Source organism: Osmerus mordax, chromosome 26 (genome assembly GCF_038355195.1).
Source record: "Osmerus mordax isolate fOsmMor3 chromosome 26, fOsmMor3.pri, whole genome shotgun sequence".
Lineage (NCBI taxonomy): Eukaryota > Metazoa > Chordata > Actinopteri > Osmeriformes > Osmeridae > Osmerus > Osmerus mordax.
In genome coordinates, this window is record NC_090075.1 from 2,183,458 (window position 1) to 2,207,613 (window position 24,156).

General features: G+C 57.3%; 1 protein-coding gene across 3 annotated transcripts; it reads left to right on the forward strand.

Annotated features, from left to right (window-relative positions):
• The first annotated feature begins 476 nt into the window (after window positions 1–476).
• On the forward strand, window positions 477–22,743 carry prrc2c (proline-rich coiled-coil 2C). 3 transcript variants are annotated; one of them, XM_067229751.1, is made up of 34 exons: window positions 477–772; window positions 5,116–5,284; window positions 5,564–5,735; window positions 5,854–5,966; window positions 6,100–6,225; window positions 6,315–6,682; window positions 6,807–6,889; window positions 7,259–7,395; window positions 7,540–7,627; window positions 7,884–8,061; window positions 8,226–8,919; window positions 9,363–9,535; window positions 9,689–9,938; window positions 10,414–10,621; window positions 10,716–13,118; window positions 14,119–14,276; window positions 14,646–14,800; window positions 14,895–15,279; window positions 15,370–15,449; window positions 15,828–16,010; window positions 16,296–16,553; window positions 16,642–16,734; window positions 17,167–17,259; window positions 17,392–17,566; window positions 17,807–18,004; window positions 18,802–18,923; window positions 19,410–19,636; window positions 20,019–20,253; window positions 20,442–20,552; window positions 20,735–20,929; window positions 21,477–21,583; window positions 21,671–21,797; window positions 21,889–22,152; window positions 22,358–22,743. In XM_067229751.1, the coding sequence occupies exons 2-34, from the start codon at window positions 5,170–5,172 to the stop codon at window positions 22,625–22,627; spliced, it is 8,544 nt and encodes a 2,847-aa protein (XP_067085852.1). In that variant the 5' UTR covers window positions 477–772; window positions 5,116–5,169; the 3' UTR covers window positions 22,628–22,743. The 3 variants fall into 3 exon arrangements, with proteins under 3 accessions (XP_067085852.1, XP_067085853.1, XP_067085854.1); XM_067229752.1 differs by having other exon boundaries at window positions 19,425–19,636; XM_067229753.1 differs by having other exon boundaries at window positions 7,884–8,031.
• The last annotated feature ends 1,413 nt before the right edge of the window (window positions 22,744–24,156 follow it).

The following is a 24,156-nucleotide window of genomic DNA, read 5'->3' on the forward strand; positions in this document are numbered from 1 at the left end:
AGGTGTTTTGGCTATATTGATCAAGAATCCCACTATTTCTGACGATATCTGACGGTTTGGTCTTTCTAAATAGTGAAGCCAACTGTATTAAAGGGACCGGCTGGTTCAGAGGTTTCAATGCACTGAAGACATCTGAAGATTCATCGCGCAGGTGGCAAAATAAAACCATGAAATGTTTCTCCCCAGGTGAAGAGAGACCAGTTTTAAACAAGCTGTGCGTGCCCGCTGGGTCGGTTCTGATGTAGTCTGTATTTTGTGACCGGAGAGAGAACATTAGCAGACTTTTCAGGTGGATCTACTAATATTTCAGCAACAAACAAAAAAAGACGCTTCGTAGGCATCGTTGTCTGCGTGATGACGTCAGGCCGCCGTGGATTGGCGGTCTGCCATCTTTGATTGTGCGACAGGCCGCGGCGCGAGCGGGGCCTCACTCAACTAGAGCTACACTGTCGCACGAGATAACGGGTGGGGGAAAACATTGAAACACAAGAGGAACACACCGAAAAACTATTAACGTCCGAATTACAATACGAGGACATATTGAGAGAGAAAAAGCACAGTGTTAACGCTGGAAAGAAACCAGGCCCGTGCAACTGAGGAGCAGCTGTTAGTTGCTAGTGTGCGCTAACCATCGTTAGCTCAACTAGCAGGCAAACCAGCTTTTGTAATCCGCCGGCCACACTAACTCGCACACCGCAGTCCAGCCCAAATTCAGACGCCTAGTCTGGCCGTACGACAGACTAGAAGACAAACACAGGACCGGCGGTACCAGGTAGGTCAACTCGTCAAGGATATTTCTGTGTAACGTTGTCGGAGAGGCGATGGTTACGTTTAGCCTAACCTCATACTTGCTAAACTGGGGTTAGCTTGCAAGCTAAAAGCGCCTAGTGTCCACGGCACAGGAAGAAAAAAAATCTCAATGTGATGTGGATGCGATGGCGACCTGAGAACCGAAACTGAACCTAACACAGTCATACACCGAGCGATAGCTGTGCAGCAGCTAGATGTATGGCTACGTAGTCTAGCTAGCTAAATACATTTCTTTCTAGGTACATGTTAGCAACCACCATGCTGCCAACGTCCAAAAGTAGCTAGGTAGACTGGGTTGCCGGGTAATTTCTCGCACCGTCGTAAGTCATCATACTAGTTAGCTAACAGCCTTGATTATTTAGCTATGCCCAGGCTATCTTGTCTAAGTCGGTTCGGTCTACAGAGGCCCCTTCGCGGCGTAGTGATGCGACCCACCCTGCCTATTCCAGCCGACACGACATCGGCTTGTCCAGTGTGAAGACTCATCTTGCAGTCGGCTGAATCAGGATAGCTAGCCACTTCTACCATATTCATTGTGGGCATTTAGGTTTAGTGTGAATTATAGTACACATCCGATGGATTAGAAGACCGTTTCATTGTGAGTTTGGATGAACAATATTGTATTTGTGATTGAGGCCAAGAAGGGAAAGCTAGTGTAACTACTATTTTCCTTAGCTAGAAATTCTCAGTCTCCCAATGACACATTTCAGCCCGGTTAAGTTGAATAATTTAAACAAGGAATCAATCAAACCCAGCTGTCAATCACTAACTTAACACATACATGCGAATTAGACCCAACATAATTTTTTTTTTTTCGTTTTCAAAAGACTCAGTGTAGTGTGTGTGTGAATGTACAAACGTGTGTTGCTGCCTGGATTATAGAAGTAGTCAAAAAATGATTCATCATTTCCATCTGCATACACAGGAACAAGCTGAGGGAGGCTGGCAGGCGCGTGCATCATCACTGGTTCAATACTTGGGAGGGGGCAGAGAGAATTTGGGTATTTAATTGAAGGGCTTAGCCAGTATCCCGTGGCCCTTTTCATAGAGAATTGGATTTTTCGGGTAAACTATTGTTGATATCGAGGAGCTGTTTTGTTGTAAATAAAGACAGATGTGTTTGACTGAGTGATGGTCTCGTAGATGCCCTTGATTCCTAATATCCTAAGTGTTTTAACCCTGTGACCCATGATGGTTTATTGAAAATGTATGTTTTGGTGTTGAGAAGTTATTACGTCAGCATAATGAATCTGCACTCTTCAGTCCCAAAAGAACAAGGGAGAGATTGATGCTACCATCTAATCTCCTCTCCCCTTCTGGATGGAGAGATAATTATGTTGTCTCCTCCCAGAAGACCGCAGGCTTGATTGGCCTCCTCTCTTCATCCTCCTCCTCTCTCCTCTTAACCTCCTCCTCTGTCCTCATCCTCTCTCCTCCTCTGTCCTCTTCATCCTCCTCCTCTCTCCTCTTCATCCTCCTCCTCTCTCCTCCTCTGTCCTCATCCTCTCTCCTCCTCTGTCCTCATCCTCTCTCCTCCTCTCTCCTCTTCATCCTCCTCCTCTCTCCTCCTCTCTCCTCTCTCCTCCTCCTCTCTCCTCCTCCTCTCTCCTCCTCTGTCCTCCTCCTCTCTCCTCATCCTCTCTCCTCCTCCTCTCTCCTCTTAACCTCCTCCTCTGTCCTCATCCTCTCTCCTCCTCCTCTCTCCTCCTCTCTCCTCATCCTCTCTCCTCCTCTCTCCTCCTCTGTCCTCATCCTCTCTCCTCCTCTCTCCTCCTCCTCTCTCCTCCTCTCTCCTCCTCCTCTCTCCTCCTCTCTCCTCCTCTCTCCTCATCCTCTCTCCTCCTCCCCCCGTTCATCTGCATTGATCCTAACCCCCCAGGGGAAAGGAGACTCCACTAACCTACATCCCCTTTCATCCAAAATGTGACTCCTGTTTATTGTCCTACTGTCTTCCAGACAGACTTGAGGTTTACAAGCCCATTAATCTTACATTTACATTTAGTCATTTAGCAGACGCTCTTATCCAGAGCGACTTACAGTAAGTACAGGGACATTCCCCCGAGGCAAGTACGGTGAAGTGCCTTGCCCAAGGACACATCAGTTGGCATGACCGGGAATCGAACTGGCAACCTTCGGATTACTAGCCCGATTCCCTCACCGCTCAGCCACCTGACTCCCCCGGTAATCTTGACAATGATCCCAAAAATGGGCTACTCTGCCGTGGTCACCGTGGTGACTGAACTAGCCGTTATCCCCCCCCCACCCCAGTGTGAGGAAGTGAGAGGTGGTGACTCAGGTTGTTGTCCTCCTCCACAGGCAGCCGCCCCTCAGACAGCCCCCCCTCTGCACAGACTCCCAGCCCTGCTCCGGGGCTCTGGAAGCAGGATGCATTTCGACGGTCTGAGGGAGGATTCCTCAGTCCTTTTTCTTTTTCTCTGCCTTGAAAATAAACAGAGCATATTAGATCCGTGTCCGATTCCCTTTCGCTGCACTCTTTGTCTCCGGAGTGGCCCTGAGAGGAGAGCAGCGGCAGGGAGAGCCTCTCCAGTGTTGCGGTGGGCCCTCGGGGCGAGCGACAGCAAGCGGAGGACCAAGCTCGTATCATGTTAAGACACGGATCGGGGACGTTTGATACGTGCTTCCTTGCTGGAGATGGGGGGAGGGAGGGGGGGGGGGCATCCTGGTCCTTTCTGTGTGTGAGGAGGTGGAGCACCCCTGCCATCCCCCCGGTCCTGCTGCCCTCCTCACACAGACTAGACGTGTGGACCAGGCTGGGCCCTGGAGCAGGAACATGGTCTGGGGAAGAGGTCAAAGGTCAGGTAGTGCGGGGAGGGGAGGGGAGCCCGAGGAGAATGGAGAGAAAACCAGCCGGCAGGGAGGCAAACATGGGCTGTGCAGGAACATGACTGGTGGAGGCCGTGTCCTCGTGTGACACTAATCCCCCCCTCCTCCTCTCTCCTCTCTCTCCCAGGCTGACCCTAGCCCTCCCAGGCGTTCTGTGTTGTGGCCTTGTCTGGGGCACAAGCTTCAGTGGAAGTATCCCAGCTGTCACTCCGCTCTGCCTCTTATCACCAACCCCCTCTCTCTCTCTCTCTTTCCCAGGGCCTCTGCATTACAGGCATCAGAGTAGCCAACGTGTTGTCCAACGGACTTTCGTGTCGCGGAAAATCTGTTTTGCTCAAGATACGCCTGGCGTACAGGCGTAGTTTCCCTTGTCTGGACCGCTGCGTCATTCTGAAGCGAGGAGGCTGGAGTCTGGTCAGACCTGAGGGGATGTGCACAGTCTGGGCAGACCTGAGGGGATGTGCACAGTCTGGGCAGACCTGAGGGGAGAGCAGGTGTTACGGGGACGTCAGGGCTGTTTAACTGGGTGCTGCTTCCCTCCCTTCCCCTGTCTGTGTTCCTATACCAGTACATCAATTATGAACGACCCCTGTGTGGCTCAGCAGAGGCCACACACCTCTGTCAGTTTCTCTGCCGTCTCTTTCTTTCCCTCTCCACTTCTCTATCCACACTCTCTCTCTCTCTCTCTCTCTCTCTCTCTCTCTCTCTCTCTCTCTCTCTCTCTCTCTCTCTCTCTCTCTCTCTCTCTCTCTCTCTCTCTCTCTCTCTCTCTCTCTCTCTCTCTCTCTCTCTCTCTCTCTCTCTCTCTCTCTCTCTCTCTCTCTCTCTCTCTCTCTCCGTCTTAGGTGGCGTAGGCATGGCAACCTGACATGCCCCGTTGAGCGGAGCGAAGGCATTGTGATGGAGAGGTGAAGAGTCTCTCTCATTCCATCACCCTTCACAACAACAACAACAGACAGAGAGCCCTTTCCGGACCACGTGAACCCCCCCCCCCCCCCCCCCCCCCGTGTGTGTCTCCAGGCTCTGGTGTTGCCTGCGTGTGCGGGAGAGAAGGGCCTGACTGTGCTCTAGTCTCGCAGAGCTCTCTCAATAGCAGCTGACAAGAAACGGGTTTGTTTAAGCACACTGTGGACCCTCTTGTCGCGGGGCACACACGTACTTATACACAACCTCGGGAGTCAGTAAAGCCGTTATTTACTCCTTAACGGTTTGCGGGACCCAGCGCGGTTTGTTGGTTAACCAGGCACTCTATCGAGAGATGTGGGGTGGCGTTCTGGGTGCTGTGGATACACTTAATCAAAAGGTTGTCGTGAGTAATGACGTTGTGTCCTTGGGAAAGGAACTTCACCCTACTTGCTTCAGGGGGGAATGTCCCTGTACTTCCTGTAATTCGCTCTGGATAAGAGCGTCTGCTAAATGTAAATGTAAAGCCCTCTCTTCCCTCCCTCTCCTCCCCGTCAGGAGGCTGGTTCTGGGGGTGAGACAGGAGACCAGACTCGATGAGTTTCCAGCGAAATGTCAGAGAAGTCAGGGCAGAGTACCAAGGCAAAGGATGGGAAGACCAAGTATGCAACCCTTAGCCTCTTCAACACCTACAAGGGCAAGTCTCTGGAGACCCAGAAAACTGCAGGTGAGCTGCCACCAGGCCGTGGTCGAACGTCCGTCGGCCTCGCATGTCACGATTGATCCATGCCTTCTGTTCAAATTCACTGCCTCAGTGGTACACATGCACACGGACACATATACGTAACTGATACAGACAAAACTGACAGTGCTTTAGCTAATCAGAGGAGCGAGAAGCAGTGTTTCCGTTGACCCCGAGCTTGTTTTTGTCCCAGCGCGAGCTGCAGCTCTCCTGTTACACGGCTTAACCCAGTAAACCTCCACCCTCCCTCCCTCAATCCCACAGTGGCTGCCAGACATGGGCTCCAGAGTTTGGGCAAAGTTGCTGTCAGCAGGCGCATGCCCCCGCCAGCCAACCTGCCCAGCCTGAAGGCAGAGAACAAGGGCAACGATCCCAACGTGAACATCGTACCCAAGGACGGCAGTGGTTGGGCATCGCGGACAGAAGGAGAAGAGAGGTAAGGGTGCAGAGAGGAGAATCACACCCAAGAGACACCCTGCACACTGTCCTACCTGGAGTTGTTACTGTAGATACTTGCCCCTCCCCCTCTCACCACCCTGTTTGTTGTCCCGCAGGCAGCAGGAGACCCCTCCGCCCCCCCCCAAACCGGTGGCCGCCCAGCCCCCGGAGGTCCCCATCGGTGGGAGCAGGTCCTGGGCCAACAGCAAGCCACCGACACAGCCTGCTGGTGAGGCTTCCGGAAACTTCCACCTGCTCCGGTCACTAGCCCTGTCTGTCTGTGTGTCTCTGTGTGTCTCTGTCTGTGTGTCTGTGTGTCTGTGTGTGTGTGCCTTTCAGTCACCACTCTGTGTGTTCTGCAGGGGCTCCGCGGGTGAACAGCCAGTTCCACCAGGAGTTTCCCAGCTTGCAGGCTGCAGGAGAGCCAGAGAAAGGGGAGGGGCAGGAGGAGGAGCCTTATGGGCCTGGACCCAGCCTCAGACCTCAGAGTATGAACCCTTACCCAGCCTCCCTCATCTTCACCCCGGCCTCTGTCCCAGACACTCAAACTAACCAGCCTTCGTCTGTCCTCTTCCAGATGTTGGCAGCTGGCGTGAGGGAGGGGGCCGGAATCTGAACGCTTCCAGCAGCCCCTCTGAGATGGACAGCAGAGTGCCAGAGGAGGAGAGCAAGGGGGCCAGCAGCACCCCCTCGCCCCCCGGGGAGGCGGAGGAGCCCGGCCGAGCCCCCTCCGGGGACGGCCAGAGGGAGAAGAGGGAGGCCAGGGAGAGGCTGCCTCAGTGCGCCCTGCCGGCCCCCCAGACCACCACCCCTGCCTCCTCCGCTCCCCCTCCCTCCTCCTCCTCCTTGGGGCCCCCCCAGGCCAAACTCAACGGGGGGCAGCAGCCTCCGGCCGGGGTCCCCCCCCAGTTCCACCCCCAGTTCCGGGGCATGATGCCTCCATATGTGAGTCCCCCCCCCAGCACACTTCCATGCCCACCACTCTGCACACACAGATCTGTCTGTGTCTTCCTTGGTTATCAGACTTCTAATCTCTCTCTGTCATAAACCGTCTGTGTTCCTGCTCTAGATGTTCCACGCGTATCCCCGAATGCCCTTTCCCCCCTCACAAGGCAACTTCAGATACCCCGTACCACTGCAGGATGGAGCCAGGTGAGCAGACCTCTCGTGTTTGAGTGTGTTGGAGTCAGTTGGCTGAGCGGTGAGGGAATCGGACTAGTAATCCGAAGGTTGCTGTTCGATTCCCGGTCATGCCAACTGATGTTGTGTCCTTGGGCAAGGCACTTCACCCTACTTGCCTCGGGGGAATGTCCCTGTACTTACTGTAAGTCGCTCTGGATAAGAGCGTCTGCTAAATGACTAAATGTAAATGTGTTTCCTGCCCGGCAACCGAACTCCAGCTGCGGTCAGACGGTCAGGAGCAGGGCTAGGGGCGGGGCCTCCCCACCAGAGAGCTGTCCTGGTCTGTAGGGGTTCGTAGCTGGAGGGATTGACCCCACCCTCTCTGTGTTGTGTGTCCAGGGCTCCGCGACCAGGCCGCCCTCAGCAGGGTCCCCCCCAGGCCTGGCTCCAGGACCCAGACAGACCCTCCATCATCAGCGCCACGGAGCTCAAGGAGCTGGACAACCTGGACACGGAGGCTGACGAGGGCTGGGCAGGTCAGTGGGCCTGGACGTTGTGCTTCCTGGTTCGGCTTTTGTTGACTTGGCGGTGATGTCACCTCTGCTTGGCTTATCCTGGAGGGGCGGGGAGGGGCGTGGGGGTGGAGGCTGGGTGTTAACCTCTCTCTCTCTCTGTCCCAGGAGCCCAGATGGAGGTGGACTACACAGAGAAACTCAACTTCAGCGACGACGAGGAAAACCAAGCGGCCAAGGAGAAAGGAGAGAACTGGTGGGTTCTGAAACTTGTGTATCCCATCCTCCTTCCTGTCGAGGTCTCTCATCGGTCTTTTATCTGTTAGTCCTCTGTGGTCTTACCCTCTGGAGTCTCTCTTTCTCTCTACTCTTTCTCTACTCTCTTTCTCTCTACTCGCTGTCCTCTCTCTACTCTCTCTTTCTCTACTCTCTCTCTACTCTCTCTCTTCTCTCTCGCTCTCCTCTCTCTTTCTCTCTACTCGCTCTCCTCTCTCTCTCTACTCTCTCTCTAGGGAGTGGATGGGCAAAGTGGAGCGGATGAGGCCACGGCCCCCAGAGGGCTCTGAGGAGCGCGCTGGTAACAGAACATCATGGGTAGATGGCGGCACCCCCAGGACTCCTTCCCCAGGCAGCGTGGGGCAGTACAGCAAGGACCACCAGGTGAGGCTGCAGCAGGTGAGACTGCAACAGGTGAGGCTGCACCGGGGCGGGGTGGCAGTGCCAGGCTGGGGGAGTTTGAAGAAGGAATAGTTTCTTATGTACAGATTACTCATACCTCTATCTCTGTCTCTCTCTCCCCCTTTCCTCTCTCTATCTCTGTCATTCTTCCCCCTCTCTCTCGCTGTCTCTCTCAGGGTCATGCTGGGGGGCGTGTGGTGGGCAGCGGAGGCCCACGCTTGTCCAAGCCCCCCGCCGCGGCGCCCCCCGCTGGAGAGGAGGACTCCGAGGCGTGGCGGCAGAAGCGTCAGCAGCAGTCGGAGGCGGTGGAGCGTGCGCGGAGCAGGAGGGCGGAGGAGGAGCGCCGCATGGAGGAGCAGCGCCTGGCCGCCTGCGCCGAGAAACTCAAGCGGCTCAACGAGAAGCTCCGCCCTCCCTCGTCGGAGCCCAGACCCGCCCCGACGGAGCCCACCGCTGAGGAGAAGGGAGCGGGGCGCGACCAGGAGTCACCCTCCCTCCCTGCTCCTGTTCCTCCTCTCGTCTCCAGCCCGGCTCCTTCAGCGCCGACGCCCCAGGCTCCACCCCTGCTCCTGCAAGCCACTCCCCCGGAGAGAGAGGGGGCTGAGAGAGACCTGGAGAGACTGGACAGAGAGAGAGTAGAGCCCAGCTTGGAGGAAGACAGTCATTTTGTGCCTCGCCAGCCCAGCCCTCCAGTCCAGAGGCCGGTGGCCGTGTCCCCCAAGCCGCCCAGCAGAGAGAGCCCCCTCGCGGAGGTGGGCCCCCTCGCGGAGGTAGGCCCCCTGGGAGATGTGGGCCCCCTGGTGGAGGAGACCCCGGCCGATAGGATTCCCATGCCCATCAGGGACTACTTCAGCGTGGACGACAGCAGAGGTGAGTTATTTTTAGTTATTTTTCCGAAACTGAAGCTAGCTAGCTTTAGTTAGCTTCCGTTACCTAGCAACCTAGCATAACACTCGTAGCAATGCTACTACCTGCTAGTGTTACTTGTTACCCTCCTCATTAGTACATTTTGAAGCCATACTATAGCGTTTTTCATATAGTTTTTGTCTATTGGAAAGTATTCAGTTGGAATGTTCCAAATCGCATATGTGCGACGCTACGCTGTAAGACCCGCATTCGAACGATCACATGTGCGACGCTACTCCTTAATGGGTTACAAAAAAAAAACTATTGTCTCAAATCACAGCAGAGGCCTGCTGTTCATAGTCCTGACCTGGTTCTGCTCTGCCTCCTCCGGAGAGATTCCCTCCTCCTTGTGTGTTCTGTTGGGTACCAGAACATTCTCATGTGTGTGTTTGTGCTCTGTCTGACAGTGGAGGAGCCCCACCCCTCTCTGCCCCGCGTGGACCCCCCCAGCGGGGAGGAGGGGCCTGCGGCCCCCCTGGACCTGGAGGGGGAGGCCGGGGCCTCAGTACGCCCCCCTCTCTCCTCTGGATACTCCAAACAGTTCCAGAAAACTCTGCCTCCTCGCTTCCTCAGACAGCAGGTAGCATGTCCCACCGGTGTGTGTGTGTGTGTGTGTGTGGGACCTGAGAAGGATGGAGATTGACCCTACGAACCTTAACTGTAGCTGTGCATTCAGCAAAGATCACAGTCTAACTCCTCCTCCCCCTTTCCCTCCCCTCCTTTCCCCTCACAGGAGCAGATGAAGCAACAGCAGTGGCAACAACAGCAGCAGCAGAGCGGGAGGTCCGTGTCCCCCTCAGGGGGGGCCGGGGTGGCTGGGCCCCCGCAGCAGCAGCGCTCCCTGTACCAGACCATGGGCCCCCACCACCAGCAGCACCTGGCCTCCATGGGCTTTGACCCCCGCTGGCTCATGATGCAGTCCTACATGGACCCCCGCATGATGTCTGGCCTGCCGACCATGGACGTACCGCCCATACACCCTGGTACACACCACCTGTCAATCAAAACTGAGCTTAATACTCTCAGACTTTGTCTCTTTGTCTCTCCCTCCTTCTCTCTCTCTTTTTCTTTCTCTCACTGTCTCCCTCTCTGTCGATCTGTCTCTGTCTCTACCCCTCTCTCTCTCCTTTTCTTTCTGCCTCTCTCTCCCTCTCTCTCTTTCTCTCTGCCTCTCTCTCTCCCTCTTTCTCTCTGCCTCTCTCTCTGCCTCTCTCTCTGCCTCTCTCTCTGCCTCTCTCTCTGCCTCTCTCTCTGCCTCTCTCTCTCTCTCTCTCTCTCTCTCTGTCTGTCTCTCTCTCTCTCTCTCTGTCTGTCTCTCTGTCTCTGTGTGTCTTAACCGTTGTTGCTATCCTTTCCCACACCAGACCTGAGTGCATCTGTTTGGGCACAGCTCTAACCTTGCTGTGCTCCCATAAGCAGGCCTTGGTTCTGACGCTTGCTGTGTTGTGACCCGTCCAGGGAGGATGCCCCCCAAGCAGATCGTCCGGAGGGAGCCCGGAGACAACTCCAGCTCCAGCTCCGACTCCTTCGACCACCTAAGCCGACCCGGCCGCGAACACGGGGTCCCCTCTGAGCCCCGCATGGTCTGGGGCTCAGAGCCGTACGCCCAATCAGAACCTCTCCCTTCGGTCACGCCCCCTAAGGGGCGGGAAGACAAGGAGCCCAGGTGAGAGGGCGGAGCTTGGTGATAGGGGGCGGAGCTTGGTGGATGTTGTTGTTTAGGTCGCTTGTTTCTAACCTCTCTCTCTTTATCTCTTCAGACTGGACGCAGGGTTAGATCTGGACAGGGGCCTGTCCTCCATGTACTCCCAGGACCCCCTGGAGCCCCGGGGGAAGATCGACTTCTTCAGGGAGCCGTCCGAGCCCCAGTCTGCCTTCATCCAGGGCCCGGAGGAGAGGGCCCCCGCGGGGTCCAGCTTTGACCCCAAGGAGCCGGGTCTTCCTAGCGGAGAGGAGGTGGAGGCCCTTGGCCAGGCCATGCTCCACAGGGGCGTCGTCTCCCAGGACGAGCCCTGCTTCGACAGCCTCTCTCTGGGAACAAAAACACTGGGGGTCCAGGATGCAGGGGAGAGGCCCGAGGACAAGGCCCGGCCGGAGCCCTTCTCCCAGGTCGCGGCAGCCAACAAGGCTGCACCTCCTGTCGACGTGCTCTACAAACCAGACAAGCTGCTCCCGCCCGCCCCCAGCAGGCAGAAGACTGAGCTGCGTTGGGGGGGCCGAGCGGGGGCCGGGCGCAGGGAGGGTTCGGGTGGGGAGAGACCCGTCCGCCGGTCTGGACCCATTAAGAAGCCAGTCCTGAGGGACATGAAGGAGGAGAGGGAGCAGAGGGAGGAGAGGGAGAAGCGCCACGAGAGAGGGGAACGAGGAGAGAGGCCCAAGAAGGAAGGGGGCGTGGCCAAGGTCCAGTCTGCCGCTGCCGCCGTTTCCGAGGGCTCCAGGCCCCAGGCAGAGGTGAAGAGGGAGCCTGCCGACCCAGAGGAGGTGCCCCAGGTTGGGCCTCAGAGGGCTAGGGACACCCTGGCCCCCTCCGGGACCCCCCCCACCTCCGCTCAGGAGGACAAAACGGACAACAAGCCAGCCACCAACGACAAGCACCCCGAACCCAAACTGCCCCCCCGGAAAGAGTCGAACCTGCCCCCTCGCGCCTTCCGGAGGGAGGAGAGAGAGAGGGAGCGGGATCGGGAGAGAGAGAGGGACAGGGAGCTGGACAGGGATAGGGACAGGGAGAGGGACAGGGATTGGCCAATGGACGCCAGCTTCCGTGGGCGTGGCCGCGGAGAGTACTACTCCAGAGGACGCAGTTACCGGGGAACATACGGGGGGAGGAACCGAGGCGGTCGTGGGCGGAGCCGGGGTGACTACCCGTACCGGGAGCCCCGGTCCCGCTCCGACCTCCCCGTCGCCGGGGGCGCCGCGGCCGCCTTCCGCTGCCGCGAGGAGAGCGAGACTCGAAGCGAGAGCTCGGACTTTGAGGTGATGCCCAAGCGGCGTCGCCGACGGGGATCCGACACTGACACGGAGAGCGAGGGGGGACGGGAATCCGCCAGCGACACGGGGCCGTCCGACCGAGAGCCCAGCACCAAACCCAGCCGGCCGCTCAGACGAGAGCTTCCAGGGGAGGGGAGGCCTGGTGCAGTCAAGCCCGGCTTCGGACCCCCTCCCCTGGGGGAGAAGGGAGGCTCCAGGGGAGAGGAGGAGGGCAGGCCCAAGCCAGGGTTCCTGCCCAAAGGAGAGCCCTCCAGGCGTGGCCGTGGGGGTCTGTACAGCCGGCGTGGAGGGGCCCGGGAGCGAGGGGGGCCCCGGTCGGCCCCTCTCAGGCGTCCGGGGGCCAGGGAGGCGTCCTCCCAGTGGCCCTCCAAGCCCATGGAGACCTTCAGGCCCGAGGAGGCGGAGCCCTCCAGATACGACAATCCTCCCCTTGACCGACGGCCCCCCAAGTACGAGGGCAAGAAGTTCGGGGACGTGGGCCCCCAAAACAGCAGAGAGAGGCCCCGTCGCCCCAGACCAGCCCGGCCCCCCAGGCAAGACAAGCCACCTCGCTTCCGCCGCCTAAAGGAGAGAGAGGCTGCCGTGTTGGCTGGGGGGGAGACGGCCCCCCTACCCCCTGCCCCCTTACCCTCAGTGCCTGTGGCCTCCGTCTCCTTGTCTCCCACCCTGTCCAGAGCCCCTGGGACGCCCGTCACCGTGCCTGCTGAGGTGGGGGCCCCCGGCCCGGACCTTCCCTCCCCCACCGAGGCCTCCCTGCCGGAGGGAAGCAGTCCCACCGTGACGGCCGTGGGCACCAAGTCTCCAGACCTGTCCAACCAGAACTCGTCGGACCAGGCCAACGAGGAGTGGGAGACCGCCTCGGAGAGCAGCGACTTCAACGAACGCCGAGAGCGAGAGGAGAGGAGGGGGGCGCTGGAGGCCGCCTGCGCCGCTGCCCCCACCTCCTCCGCCCCGGCCCCGCCCGCCTCCCAAGGCTCTGCCCCGCCGAGCAGGAGCCCCACCGAGGGCGGGGTGACCCCCAAAAGGGAGGTGGCGCCCGCGGCCAAGAGGAGCTTCTCCAGCCAGAGGCCCACGGAAAGACAGAACCGCAGGGGCAACAGCGGAGCCAAACCCGGCCGGGGCTACGCCGGAGCCAAGGGGGAGAGGAGAGGAGGGCCCAAGCCCGGCCGGCGAGGGTGAGAACCGGGGGGGGGGGCGGGGTCTACCAGAGATTAGAGGCGGGACTTAAAAAAAAGTTACGCTGCAGCAAGCAACAGCTGCTTTTTTTTAAATCACGTTTGACCTCGAATGTTGTCACGTTTTGGATTCTTCTCTTGGGTTCCTAGTCGGTTGTCAAGAGGGGAGAGTGTGAATGTCAGTTTCTGTCTCGTGTCATCCTGCGTGTGTCTGTGTGTGTGTGCGCGCACTGCCACAGTGCAGGCACACCTAATTGTCTTCAGCTGTGTGTATTAATATCCTCCCATATGAAGGACGTGTTTGATTCCCCTCCTCATCTGGAACTGTGTGGGAGGGATAAATATAGACAGAGGTTCAGGGTATTTATAGTCTGCTCCCTCTGCTGTGGCCGTCCCTCTATAGAAGTCTGAACACACCACCTCTTTCTTATTCTCTCTCTCTCTCCCACTCTCTCTCATCTCTCTCTCTCCTACTCATCTCTCTCTCTCTCTCTCTCTCCCCATCTCGCTTACTCTCTTCCCTCCACCCCTCTCTATCACTTTATCCTACTTTCTCCCCTCTTTATCACTCTCTCTTACTCCCCCTCTCCCTCCCCCCCCCTCTCTCTCTCTCTCTCTAGTCACATCTCAGTCTCTCTCTCTCTCTCGTCCCATCTCAGTATCGTGGCTTCCTCTTCCCCCGTCAGAACAGCAGAAACACCCTGAAGCCGTTTAAGCGTTCATACCTGGTGTTCCCAGGAGTGCAGTGAGTCGCTGAGAGTTCAGCTTGCAGTAGGAAGATGACATTTGTTCGTTTCTAACTAGAGGCTGTTCCACCCTTCACAACCGTAGTGCAGAAGAGCGAGGGCAAGGATCTCTTCCCAGACCCCCACCCCCCTTTTCCAACACTTCTGGGATGGTTTGTCGCTGTGTGTGTGTGTGTGTGGTGGAATCGTGTGTGTGTGTGTTGTCGATTCATCTGGTTAACGTGTGTGTGTGTGTACGCCCTCCCCTCCGCCAGAACCGGGCCCCAGAACCCTGAGGGGGTGTCAGGCGGCCCAGGCCAGAGGCCCGGCAAGGACCAGGCCTCGCGCCGCAAGGACGAGGCCAAGCAGGCCGCCAAGACGCCCAAGGAGAAGGAGAACGCACTGTCCCAGTTTGACCTCAACAACTACGCCAGTGAGTCACACACACACACACACCTGCTAATACACACACACCTGCTAATACACACACACCTGCTAATACACACACACCTGCTAATACACACACACCTGCTAATACACACACACACCTGCTAATACACACACACCTGCTAATACACACACACACCTGCTAATACACACACACACACACACACACACCTGCTAATACACACACACACACACCTGCTAATACACACACACACACCTGCTAATACACACACACACACACACTTCCCTACACACAGTGACAAACCATTCTAGAGTCCAGGGGTACAGAATGGCAGTACACAGTTTGTGTTCCCTGGTACAGTGAGTGAGGTCTGTTGCCCCCCCTCCCCCCCAGGTGTGGTGATCATCGACGACCACCCGGAGGTGACCACTCTGGAAGACCCCCAGTCCAACACCACGGACGACGGCTTCACCGAGGTGGTCTCCCGCAAGCAGCAGAAACGCCTGCAGGACGAGGAGAGACGCAAGAAGGAGGAGCAGACCACACAGGTGAGGGGGGGGAGAGAGGAGGAGGAGAGAGTGGGGATAGAGAGAGACTACCCCAGCGCCCCCTGGGTCCTAACTCCTGACTGTTTGTTGACAGAACTGGGGGAAGAAAGGCTCCGGAGACAAAGGCAGAGGGGGAGGAGGAAAGCTGCCTCCTAGATTTGCCAAAAAACAACAACACCAACAACAACAACAGCAACAACCCTCCCAGCCCCCCCCACCACAGGCCCCCCTGCCCCAGCCCCCCATCTCTGCCCCCCAGCACGCCCATCCTCCCCCCTCCCAGCCCCCCCCTGCTGCCGTCTCCACCGCCCCCCGGCCCCAGGAGGTCACCGCCGCCCCCCCAGCCGCGGTGGACTTCACCTCCAAGACCCTGCCCCCGGCCCCCCTGCCCGCGGCCCCCGCCCCGCACAGCACCCTGGGAACGGAACTGTGGGAGAACAAGGTGGCGGGTTCCGCGGTGCTCCCCGACGTCAAGAAACGTGAGTTCCGCGCACACGGAAACTTCCAGAAGAAGCAGGTGGCCTCGGCCTCCAGTCCTCCGCTAACGGCTGCCTCCCTGTGTGTTTCAGTGGGGCCCATCAGCCCCCCGCAGCCCCCCTCCGTGAGTGCCTGGAACAAGCCCCTCACCTCCTTCACCGGGACGGCCGAGGTAGGACCCTCTGCCTCTCCCCTCCTCTTCTCTCCTCTCCAGGATACATGCCAGTAGGATTAAGTGACTAGAGATCTCTGACACTCACGTTCAGTGAGCTGCAGTCACACTAGTGTGTGGAGAGTAGATATGGTATACTAGGGAGTCAGGTGGCTGAGCGGTGAGGGAATCGGGCTAGTAATCCGAAGGTTGCGAGTTCGATTCCCGGTCATGGCAACTGACGTTGTGTCCTTGGGCAAGGCACTTCACCCTACTTGCCTCGGGGGAATGTCCCTGTACTTACTGTAAGTCGCTCTGGATAAGAGCGTCTGCTAAATGACTAAATGTAAAATGTAAATGTAGTGTAACCGTGTGTGTGTGTGTGTGTGTGTGTGTCAGGGTGTGAAGGTGGGACCAGAGGGTGTGGCTGAGCTGGGGCTGGACAGTATCCAGTTCGGAGCCCCCTCGTCTGCGGGGAGCACGGACAGCGACGGGGGCCCGGTCCTCCTGGAGGCCGGGCTGCCGGCTCCCAAGGAACAGAGACAGAAGCAGACACGTGCTGGACCCATCAAGACCCAGAAGGTACGGAGCTCACACACACACACACTGTCTCTCTCTCGCTCTCTCTCTGCTCCTCTCTGTCTCTCTCTCTCTGCATCTCTCCCTCTCTCTCTCTCACACACACACGCAGACAGGCACTCACACACACACACTCTCTCTCTCTCTCGCACACACAGGCACTCACACTCTCTCACACACAATTATTCATACAGAAACTGTATCCAGTAGTAGTAGTTCCAGTGCTGTATAAAAAAAGATCCCAGTTGATCCAGAAGGTTCTTCATGTGTGGTCCTGTGTGTCTCCAGCTCCCAGACATGGAGCCCGTGGAGACCAAGGGCTACAAGCCTGGGCCCATCGGCAAGGAGCGCTCCCTGAAGAACCGCAAGGCCAAGGACGGCCGTGTAGGAGAGGGCGAGGGCCTGGAGGCGGGCGTGTCCGGGGGAGGGAGCGTCCGGCCGGCCGCCTCCAGCCCCCCCACCACGGACCCCGGCGTGCCTGAGCTGGGGGGAGACATCGAGGGCATGATCACCGTGCCGTCGGCCGAGTACACCAGCAGCTCCAAGGTACAACACGTCTCCACCGTCTGACTGCACGAGCCTCTGGAACACGCAGAGCTGTTCTAACTGTGTGTGTGTGTGTGTGTTCTCTCAGGAGTCCGTGACTGACTACACCACCCCTTCCTCATCCCTGGCAGACAGCGTCCCTACTGTCGGCAGCAAGATGGAGGAGAGTCTGGTGGCCAATGTGAGGCACAGCCCAGTCATGAGAACAGTCATAAAAACAGCCCAGTCATGACAACAGTCATAACAACATGATGTATTTGTGTACTGTGCCAGCTTGTTCTCTGAGGTGCCGTCTTGTGTACTGTGCCAGCTTGTTCTCTGAGGTGCCGTCTTGTGTACTGTGCCAGCTTGTTCTCTGAGCTGCCAGCTTGTCCTCTGAGGTGCTGTCTTGTGTACTGTGCCAGCTTGTTCTCTGAGGTGCCAGCTTGTCCTCTGAGGTGCTGTCTTGTGTACTGTGCCAGCTTGTTCTCTGAGGTGCCAGCTTGTCCTCTGAGGTGCTGTCTTGTTTACTGTGCCAGCTTGTTCTCTGAGGTGCCAGCTTGTCCTCTGAGGTGCTGTCTTGTGTACTGTGCCAGCTTGTTCTCTGAGGTGCCGTCTTGTGTGTGTCCACCAGGTGGCGCTGCCCCACCTGCCTCGCAGGGAGGCTCTCCAGCAGAGCTCCAGCCTCAGCACTGTCTCCCCCGCCACCGTCGACCTCACCCTGAAGGTGACCTCACACACACTTTACTGTACCATGCCTGACCCTCAAAAACTCTTGTGCTTCCAGAATCAGACAATCCAGAGATGTGCTTTTTCTGACTACTTTTCTCTCTGCCTCCTCCCCTCCTCTCCTCCCCAGATGGAGTCAGCCCGCAAGGCCTGGGAGAACTCCCCCAGCCTGGGGGACAAAAGCTCTCCTGTCACCTCCTCCTCCTCCCCCATCACCTCCTGCCCTGCCTCCTACTCCTCCTTCTCCTCTGCCTCCATGCCTCAGATCCCTGTGGCCTCCGTCACACCCAGCACCTCGCTGTCAGGTACACACACACACACACACACACACACACACACACACACACATTCTCCTCCCTGCTCCCCGTGCACAGGCAGGGGCGGGGGGTTGTTTTCAAACGTGGATGGGACAGCTTTTGTTTTGCTTGTCACATAAAATGTTCTTAATCTTCACTCTTATCCGAAGGCCGGTCTTGTCCACCTCCACTCTCCCATAAGAATCTCTGTTCTCAAGTTTTCCTCCCCCTTCCTCCCCCTCCCCCTAGGGTCTGGCACCTACACCACGTCCTCCCTGGGCACCAAGACCACCACGGCCTCTGACCCCCCCAACATCTGCAAGGTGAAGCCCCAGCAGCTGCAGGGAGGGGCCATGTCCAGCAGCAGCTTCTCCCAGCTGGGCTGCGTCGCCCCCCTGCTGTCCCAACAGCAGAGCCCTCAGGTCTACGTGTCCCAGTCTGCAGCAGGTCAGCACTGCCTCGCTCTCTCTTTCTCTCTCTTTCTCTCTCTTTCTCTCTCTTTCTCTCTCTTTCTCTCTACCTCTCTCTACCTCTTTCTCTCTCCCTCTCTACCTCTATCTCTCTCTCTCTCTCACACAAACGCAGACATGTACATACACACACACACACACACACAGAGAGACAGACATTCGCGCGCACACACACTCTCATCTAGACTCATCTAGACTTGTTATTCAGTCCTACATTCTATGCCCCCCTCCTCCTCCCCCCTCCCCCAGCAGAGGGCATTAGGCCAGCTCTATTACCCCCCCTTCCTCTCCTGGGGAGTTAGCTAGCTGCTCATTAGCGCTCTGGGTCCCTGGAGCAGACATCATTACCTCAGATTACCTCAGTCTAATGAGGCTCTCATTTACACTGAGAGGTTAGTAGTCAGCACACACCCACCCACACACACACACTGGCTCAAGCCTGATTTATACTGTCAAACACGTTTGCGTAAGGTCCGCGACGCAGCATAGGACTCTACTGTACTCTACTGTTTTAGGGTTCTCTGTTCACTGTGTGGATTATATATATTTTTTAAACGTTACACTTTTTTGTGTTGTGTGTGGGAAAATAAAAGGTTGGGGGAATAAAGTTTGGGAAGTTTGAGATTTTTTTTTTTTTTTTAGAGACACACACCCCCCGTGCCAGACACAGTCAATCAGGACAGCCATTGGCCTATTAATTGACCAGACTTTACAGCAATAGGTCTAAAACTTTCAGCTTTAACCCTTCAGTGTCCTCACCCTTCTGCCTCCCAGGCTCTGCAGCCCAGATCCCGGCCTTCTACATGGACACCAGCCACCTGTTCAGCACCCCCCACCCCCGCCTGGCCCCGCCCTCTCTGGCCCAGCAGCAGGGCTTCCAGCCCGGACTGTCCCAGGTCAGAACCACACCAACACACTCACCTGGAGGGGGAGGGGCCATCCCCGGGAGGGGGAGGGGCCATCCCCGGGAAGGGGAGGGGCCATCCCCGGGAGGGGGAGGGGCCATCCCCGGGAGGGGGAGGGGGAGGGGCCATCCCCGGGAAGGGGAGGGGCCATCCCCGGGAGGGGGAGGGGCCATCCCCGGGAGGGGCCATCCCCGGGAAGGGGATGGGCCATCCCCGGGAAGGGGAGGGGCCATCCCCGGGAAGGGGAGGGGCCATCCCCGGGAATGGGAGGGGCCATCCCCGGGAGGGGGAGGGGCCATCCCCGGGAAGGGGAGGGGCCATCCCCGGGAGGGGGAGGGGGAGGGGCCATCAGCTGGCGATGCATACTAATGCCCTCTGCCTGTGTGTGTGTTCTGTGTTTGTGTTCTGTCTGTGTGTATTCTATGTGTACGTGTGTGGTCTGTGTGTGTCTGTGTGTGTGTTGCACGCATTCTGCAGACCACGGCCGTGCAGCAGATCCCCATCCCCATCTACGCCCCGCTCCAGGGCCAGCACCAGCACACACACCAACACACACACCAACACTCACACCAGGCCCAGCACACACACCAACACACACACCAGGCCCAGCACACACACCAACACACAGCCCAGCTGGGCCTCAGCAGCGGGCCTCCTGTCTCCCAACCCCAGGACCTGTTCAGCTCCTCACTGCAGCCTTACAGGTGAGACACACACACACACACATCATGCAGTCACACACACACACACCATGCAGTCACACACACACACACCATGCAGTCACACACACACACACCATGCAGTCACACACACACACACCATGCAGTCACACACACACACACCATGCAGTCACACACAGACACACCATGCAGTCACACACACACACACCATGCAGTCACACACACACACACCATGCAGTCACACACACACACCATGCAGTCTCTCACACACACACACCATGCAGTCACACACACACACACCATGCAGTCACACACACACACACACCATGCAGTCTCTCACACACACACACCATGCAGTCACACACACACCCACCCTCATGCCTCTTAACTCTGTGTCCCTCCCCAGGTCTCAGCAAGCGTTCATGCAGAGCAGTCTGTCCCAGCCATCCATGCTGCTGTCAGGGCCCTCCCTGCACAGCTACCCCGGGGTGCAGGGCCCTGAGCTGGGGAAGCCCCAGTCCAGCCTGGCCTACCAGCAGCCCTCCTCCACGCAGCACATCCCCATCCTGTTTGAGCCCCAGCTCAACCAGCCCTCCGGCATGGGCGCCTCCCAGCTCATAGACACACACCTGCTGCAGCAGGTACTGCTGCTCTCTGAGATGCATGCTCACACACACCTGCTGCAGGTAGAGGAGCTGCTCACTCAGATACACACACGCTCTCACACACACACATGCAACATACTCACCGTCGGCCAGCTTCAAAGTGGTCCATAATTCTCGTCCTCATATGCTAATCTTTGTTTCTTTGGTGTGTGTGTGTGTTTCAGGCTCGCCAGGGGATGAATCAGCATTCTAACATGTACTCAGGGCAGGTGCAACAGCACGGCCAGAGCAGTTACTATAGCAACACCCAGTCTGCCAGCTCTGCAATGCAGCAGGTAACACACACACACACAGACACATACACACACACACAATATGTACTGTAATGTAGTATTCAGATACATAAACACACTTTCCTTAACCCCCCTCGCCCCCCCTCCTCCTCCACCAGGTGACAGTTCCTCTGCCAGGCTCTCAGCTGTCTCTGTCTAACTTTCCCCCCCTCCTCCTCCACCAGGTGACAGTTCCTCTGCCAGGCTCTCAGCTGTCTCTGTCTAACTTTGGGTCTGGGGGGGGGCAGCCCCTCTTGGCCCTGCCCCCCACTCCGCCCCAGGCCCCGCCCCCCAGCATTAGCAGGCAGCCCCCGGTCTCCCAGGGTTACCGGGGCCTCATGGGCCCCAGCCATGGCATGATGCAACCCCCCTCCAGCAAGGTAGCCTGTCTGTTAGCCTGTCTGTCTGCCTGTCTGTTAGGCTGTCTGTTAGGCTGTCTGTTAGGCTGTCTGTTAGGCTGTCTGTTAGCCTGTCTGTTAGCCTGTCTGTTAGGCTGTCTGTTAGCCTGTCTGTCTGTTAGCCTGTCTGTCTGTTAGCCTGTCTGTCTGTTAGCCTGTCTGTCTGTTAGCCTGTCTGTCTGTTAGCCTGCCTGTTAGCCAGCCTGTTAGCCAGCCTGTCTGTTAGCCTGTCTGTTAGCCTGTCTGTCTGTTAGCCTGTCTGTCTGTTAGCCTGCCTGTCTGTTAGCCTGTCTGTTAGCCTGTCTGTTAGCCTGTCTGTCTGTTAGCCTGTCTGTCTGTTAGCCTGTCTGTCTGTTAGCCTGCCTGTTAGCCAGCCTGTTAGCCAGCCTGTCTGTTAGCCTGCCTGTTAGCCAGCCTGTTAGCCAGCCTGTCTGTTAGCCAGCCTGTCTGTTAGCCAGCCTGTCTGTTAGCCAGCCTGTCTGTTAGCCTGTCTGTCTAGCAGTGGGATCTAACGTGTGTGTGTGTCCAGATGGACATGGATCTGAAGCTGTTTGGCTCTGGGATTGACATCAAACCAGGGACTCCTCCCAGCGCCAGAAGCACCACGCCCACGTCTAGTCACTACCGCTACGACAGGTAAGAGCCATCACGACCCCACACACACACACACCCCCCGCCTGCCTCCACACGGCGCCTCACCCCGCTCCTCCTCTCCCTCCCCAGGGCCAGCTCCACCTCCCCCAGCAGCCAGTCCAGTAAGATGAACAGCATGCTCTACCAGAAACAGTTCCAGCCCAGCTCTGCAGGCATGAGGATCACACAACACTTCCCTGGCCAGTTCAACCCACAGGTAACTCTCTCACACACACACTGTCACACACACACACACATGTGGCTTCCTGTTGTGTGATTGACACTAACTGGCTGTCTCCCCTTGTCAGATGCTGTCTCAGCCCAACATGGTGTCTCCCTTGGTCAGGCCCCCCCCACATGCTAACTCATTCTCGGGGGGCATCCAACGCTCCCCCATGGGGCCCCCCATGGGCCCCCCTATGGGCCCCCCCATGGGCCCCCCCATGTCCCCCTCTCTGGGCGGAGGGCTGATGCCTCACCCCCGGCCCCAGCACGCTCCCAGGGGTCCCCCGGGGCCCCCCATGGTCCCCAGAGGGACACAGGCAGCTCTGAAGGCAGAGCAGGACCTCAAGGTACCGTCCTAGGAACAGGACTGTTTGACTCAGTCATAGGCTCGCTGATCACTGTTTGGATACGTGATCGATTGATGCGATCGTCTTTTGGTTGTTTCGTCGGTGGATTGATTGACTGCGTGTCCCGTCGTTTGATTGGCTGGCGGTCTGATTGGTGCTGAGTGTGTGATGTGTCGAGTGACTGACTGTCTCCTCCCCCCCCCAGGCGAAGCAGAGGGCGGAGGTGCTCCAGTCCACCCACAAGTTCTTCTCAGAGCAGCAGCAGCAGCAGCAGCAGATGAAGGCTCCTACCGTCAGCAAGGCCTCTCGCCTCGACCAGGGAGGCAAGCCCTCCCTGGACAGCATGGCCCCCAACCACCAGGCAGGGGGCGTCCTGGACCGCGCAGAGCCCGACAAGCCCTCCCTCTCCTCGGGCAAGCCCATACGGACTGGTCCCATCAAGCCCCAGGCCATTAAGCCTGAGGAGGGCAAGTAGTGCCCTCACGCACGCCCTCCTCTCAGCCCACCATGGAGGGGGGAGAGGAAGAGAAGACAGCTGCTCCACTCACTCACACTCTCTCTCTCTCTCTCTCTCTCACATCAGCCTTGAGAGATGGGGGGGGGGACTGGGGGGGGGGGGGGGGGGGGGCGAGGAGGAGACTGGGGGTCTAAACGTGAATGGTTACTGAGAAGAGGGGTACTGTAATAAGTTCCCCCCTCACCCCTGCTTCTCTCCTCCTCTCCCTCCCCCCCTCCCCCCCTCCCCCGGCCTCTGAAGGGGGAGGGGGGGTGTTGTATGAGACGACTACACTAGCTGTACAGAAGACGTCTACTTTAGTGGTAGAGAAAGAAAGAAAGAGAGGGAGGGAGAAAAGAGGGAAGAAAAAAATTAAATGAGATTTGCTGCTGAGTTAGCTGTTCTTCTATCTCTTTGACTTCTGTTCCTTCAGCAGAACCACACGTTCTTCAGCAGAACCACACATATTAGAGAAGTGGGCGGGTGTAGCGTTTTTCTGAAAAAGAAGAAAAGGAAAAAAAATGAATCAATCTTTTGTTTTTGTAGTTGAACGAACAATCTTATTTAAAGATGTATTTTAGTGAAGCACACATTATTTTCCCTACCAACCCTCCCATCAGTACTAACCCAGGCGAAGGGAGTGTGTGCGTAGTCTCTGCATTGCACCATCACACACACACACACACACTCTCAGCCTTGTACTCAACCGTATGTCAATTTTCTCTGAACTGAAATCGATTTAATCAGGAATTCTACTGCTTTTGTTTATCCCGAAAGAAGAAAAATGTCAAATTGAATCGGTTGATTAATTGATTTGATGATTGATTGATTCGTTGATTATTCTGCCTACGAGCTCCTCCTGCCTTCTGCTTGCGTCTCTTGCCTGAGGAGGTTGTGTGTGTGTGTGTGTCCTGCATCTTTAGCCAAAGGATAAGTTGCGAAAATATTACGTCACAAAGCCTTTAACATGCCTGTTGCTGTGGCAGCGGCGTTTTGTTATTATGAAGTTATTATGGGCTGTTTGCGAACGGTTACTCCAGATAGACGTTGCCTGTATCTAGTCAGGGGGGACTCACACACACACACCTCCACCGCTCACACACGCGCTCGCAGGGTCCTAGTGCCCTCCGTGCTGCGGCCAGACGGGCTCAGGAGAACCGAGGGTTCTCAGAACCCGGGGGTTCTCAATAGCAGAGCCGGTGTGGTGCCCGCTAGCACGTAGACGGAGATAGAGCAAGAAGTGCAGCGACTTGAGGAAAGGGAAGAGACCTCTAGATGGGACTTGTAGTTCTGAAGGGGTGTGGACTTGTAGTTCTGAAGGGGTGTCTCAGGCAGTAGGAAGTCAAGCGTTTCCTTTTCCATGTTGAGAGGACCGAAGGCGTCGTCTAGGACCCTCTCACCCCTCATCTCACCTCTGTCCCCCCACCACCACCACCCACAAATAACCCCCCCTCCTCCCCCCGGTATGGTGGTTACCGCGGTAACGAGTGTTCTTGGGGAAGATGCAT